Below are 4,801 nucleotides of genomic sequence, written 5' to 3' on the forward strand. Positions count from 1 at the left end.
TTAATGTTGGAGTTCGAAAAAAATGATCCGATTTTGTTGGAAGTAAGGCATAATGTGGTATAAAAATCCGCCCAACCTGTGCGATGTACATCACAACATCAACTTGAGATTGTACAATTGTTGGATGCTTTTGAGTTGAAATATTTAATATTGACATTATAAAAAGCTCAAACACAGAAACAAAACTTCAAAATAAAACAACAACAAGAACAACAACAACGAGACCAACAACAACAATATCATCATCAACAACAACAACAAACTATACGCTGTAATTTGTACAGATTGATGTGATTGAGTTATGTCCGTGCACTTGTCGCGGGGGGGGGGGTTAACAATAAACAATAAACACTAAAGCATAAGGATGAGGACAACGTTGAGTCAGGATCTCGGACAAGTTTCTACATAGGATATGTAGTAATTCCGTTAGTGTCATATTTTATACTTGCTTAATTATTTATAAACCATGTTTCAACTTCACTCTGGAGAACCATGTATACCGTTATCCTCAGGCAATGCTTTGTATGAAAACTCAAAATCACGTTAAAATAGCAACTTGTTTGCATTTGTTCTACATTGCGTAGTTAGGTTAGTTAGTTAAATTGGTTGGCAACGAATGGTGTTCATAAATTACTCACCTGTCACTGGTGAAAGGTAGAGGTTTATAAACAACAGATAAATGACGTAATATGTTAATTTTGTCTGCACATCCATTGTTTCCACGTACAGTAACCTTGAAGCAAGAATAAGTTACAACAAATAAACAAGTGTATTTTTAACACTTTTGTATCACCACACCATATAACCAAGGACAAGTAATATCGGTAATATTTTCAGAGATGAGAACTGATCATGAAACTGTATCTATAGTGATAAATAATTTAATTATCCAATATATTTCTCCAAATAAGCAATTTGTTTATTTTAACAATACTAACAATACTGTACCTAAAAGGGTGTTTCGAAATGCTTGTAATACGAGGGCAAAATTTAACATATTACACGCGCAGACATTTCACTTCAGCAATTATGCTTCGAAGAATGTAAAAACCTAACACATACTTCAAGAACTCGTCATTACATTTATCACACTCAAATTAATTGCATGTAGCATTCAGTCACATCACAACACATCTCATTATAAAGTTAACGTATAGATTTATAATATTTCATTAATATTCTAATATTTCTATTAATATGCTTATACTGCAAATCACTACATGAATAATGATTTTTTTCAGATTGAAATCGCTTCTAACCCCATGCCAACTAACTGGACAAGAACTTCAGTCAACTGAAGTTCAAAATACTCGGTTTAAATATAGCAAACAATCTTAAATGGGACATTTATATTAGTGACACTAGTAAAAGAGGAAGTGAACGATTATTCATGTTAAGTACTCTGAAGAGATTTGGTTTAAAAACCAAAGACCTTGTTACAATTTATATTGGCTACATTAGACCATATTTAGAATCTGCAATTCGAGTTTGGCATGCTGGGCTTACATCTCAACAGCACAATTTACTTGAACGTATACAGAGAAGAGCATGCAGAATAATCTTGACCAACGACTACATTTCATACTAACAAGCTCTACAGTCATGTATAATCCAAGAGCTTAAACAAATATTATATATTTGAAATTTGCTAAATCTTTAAATAAATCTAAAGACTTTCACAACTGTCTTCCAAATCAAAGAGGAAAGGAAAACGGTCGAGATTTACGTATGTTGTCATTTCCAAGATTCTCACTCAAAGGTACGCTAAAAGTGCAATCCCATACATGATTAAATTATGGAATGAGGATCAGAGCAAAGGATAAATTAGTTTGAATTACTTTTAAATCTATCATCAAATCTTTCGTGAAGCAATTTAAACTGTCTTGTCCGTCATTTGATTGTACACGTTTTGATGTTGTTGTCACCAATTGTAAGTTTTATTAATATTTTAATGTGTCAATTCTTTACTCCCCATTTTCAAATCGCAATTCAGCCAGTAGGCTGCTATGCACAATATAAATAAATAAATAAATAAATAAATACATAAATAAATAAATAAATAAATAAATAAATAAATAAATAAATAAATAAATAAACTGCATTGATTTTAAAATGTATAACATCGTCACGGTACGGAATATTCTCAATTCTATCTTTCGTAGAAGCGTGAACATTCTTTTTAAAAAGCATTTTACAAGTACACGTACAGTCACTTTTCCTATTTTATAATAAATGATAAATATACTAAATAACATCACTTGTACTATAGCTTATAAGACCATGGACGTGTGCCTTAAAATTGCCACTTGGTGTTTGTTGTTTGAGTTGAAAAATACAGCTGCTAGTATAGCTTGTGAACTAGAACTGAATGTCTTTCTTAAGGTCAGAAAGCCATGTTTATTCTTGCTTCTGCATACATTTGCTAGGGCATTGAAGTAACGTAAAATACATTTACATATACATATATCACTTTCAACAAAAATATTGAGAAATTTTTTATTCGGTAAAATTTTAAAATCTATTCCTTTACAATGGTCATACCAAAAATGTTGTAAATAAGTAAATTAGTGTGTACATCATATCCATTCTGGTTAAAATATGTTGCAAGAATAGGCTTGATTGTTGTACATGTACTTTTCTTTATCTACTATCTTTGTAATGTTGTCGTTTCTTTTTGATTTTATTGTACTTGGAATAATCGATCTTCTCCGCCTGAGAAGTATACTATTGCAATTACTATTCATATATCTCACATTGGAATAACCAGGATGGACCTTACAATACCTGCTACATACAATGAATCAGAATAACGTCGATTCAGTTGGGTTAAACAGTAGTCATCCCCCAATGTCATTTCTGTAAACAAGACCCCCTCTGCTCAAAAATTCTTAAAACATGCGAACAGCTCCCTTACATAGTTTATCAGAAAATCTTTAAACTACAAAATTAGTTCAACTTCTAAACTTAAAGAAACAGAAAACCATGTAAACACTGTTATTCCTTCATATGTTTCCTAGAGCACTGAAGTATTAAAAGCATAACACAAGTCAAGTAATTGTATATATCCAGCATACATGATCACTAATATTTCAACAACATATGGTGAAATTATTTGTTGGTTTGATATTTGTTATTTCTTAGATGTTATTAATGATTCAGGATGCTATTTCGTTTTACAAAGGGCATACTAAACGCGTTGTAAATTATGTAATCAAAACCGTATACCCATCATATTAGAAGTGTCTATATAACCTTTATGGTTTTTTAATTTTGTTCTGCCTTTTGTATTTTCTGTGCATTAGTGGTTTCGTGTGTTTCTTAGGAAGGAGCAATGGATTATTCATCTTAATCAATTTCGAAAAGTTAAATACAATCGCCACTTGTACAGCTCCCAAGTGTCCTAGTGTTGATGCCGGAAGAAATAGAAGAAACTGCGAAAACCTGTGTTGTTCGATATTAGGGTCCAACTGAGCATCACCGTTCTTGCAGACAGAACTGCTTAATAGCAATCAAACCAAGCAGGTCCTGGATTGATGTAGAGCCCAGACTGCACTGGTACGAGCTATCACTTCGGCAAACAAACACCCAATTAATAATCATAGAATATTTGATATCGTCATTTTGTCATATTTTATCAATAGCCTTATGCTTTTAAGTTGATTGCCTTAATGAATATGTAATTGCTGAAGCGTATCTCTTGAATTATCAATATTGAAAGGATAAAGGCGGAAAACATCAAAAACTCTACCATGAATTCATTAAAGGGGCCCAAACTGAGTTTGTAGGTTGCTTGCCGTCATTTTGCTGATATGTAAAATACATGTTCTGTATTCTATGTACTAAAGCCTTAATGCCTGTCAAACCTGTTATTGATTCACAAACTATAAACGATCGATGACGTAAGTTACTTATCAGATGTATTTATTTTCACAAAGTCTAGGAATTACATGGGAAATCATATCGTAAACTTACAAGATGACATTATTCAAGACATATGCACGTTCAGTTGTGAGTCACAAAGACAAGGCTAATCAAATAGCTCTTCGAATGAATATCTAGCTTTTTGACTGATTATTGTATTGCCACAACCACTTTGTAATATGTTGAACACAAAAATGCATTTGGGCAGTTTTACCTCTTAGTCATAGAGTGCCAAATAAAAATAAAAACGTTTTAGAGCTTTAAGAAGAAGGAACTGATTATATGCCTTCGAGTTCTAATCAATCAATCAATCAATCAATCAATCAATCAATCAATCAATCAATCAATCAATCAATCAATCAATCAATCAATCAATCAATCAATCAATCAATCAGTCAGTCAGTCAGACTGACAGTCTGTCCGTCTGTCCGTCCATCCACCCAATATTATCACATAGTGGTATAATAAAGGTACACGTGGCAATTAAGAGACAAGATAAAGTATAGAAATACTGAGACTAATAATCAACTGTATTAAACTTACTGTGCTTGTTTGAATAAACCATTTACATTCGTATCGTCCAAAATGCTAATCGACTTGAAATCCAGCTACCGGTATATCATTCCCCACATTTGGGTTTTAACTTTACGACCTTACCCTCTACATCTAATTTCATATTGCGGATGCGACATGGCCATTAAAAAAGAAGAGATGGTGGACGTATGTACAAAACTGGTAGAAAGGGGGCCCTTAATTATTCAAGCAAACTATCAATTCATTTATTGGACAGTGCTTCTTGATAATAAATATTCAATAATATGGTACACATAGACACATTTCTTCATTATAATTCGTACCATACCTTTCCATTGATTTCATG

The 4,801-nt window shown here is 32.3% G+C and overlaps 1 protein-coding gene across 1 annotated transcript in view; it reads right to left on the reverse strand.

Moving 5' to 3' along the window:
• Positions 1–4,597, reverse strand: part of LOC144444325 (uncharacterized) — a 25,583-nt gene extending 20,986 nt beyond the window's left edge. The window contains exon 1 of the mRNA XM_078133738.1: positions 4,579–4,597. Coding sequence (XP_077989864.1) covers positions 4,579–4,597 — 19 coding nt within the window. The remainder of the gene's footprint in view (positions 1–4,578) is intronic.
• Positions 4,598–4,801: the final 204 nt, after the last annotated feature.

The sequence above is a fragment of the Glandiceps talaboti genome, chromosome 13, assembly GCF_964340395.1.
Source record: "Glandiceps talaboti chromosome 13, keGlaTala1.1, whole genome shotgun sequence".
Taxonomy (NCBI): Eukaryota; Metazoa; Hemichordata; class Enteropneusta; family Spengelidae; genus Glandiceps; species Glandiceps talaboti.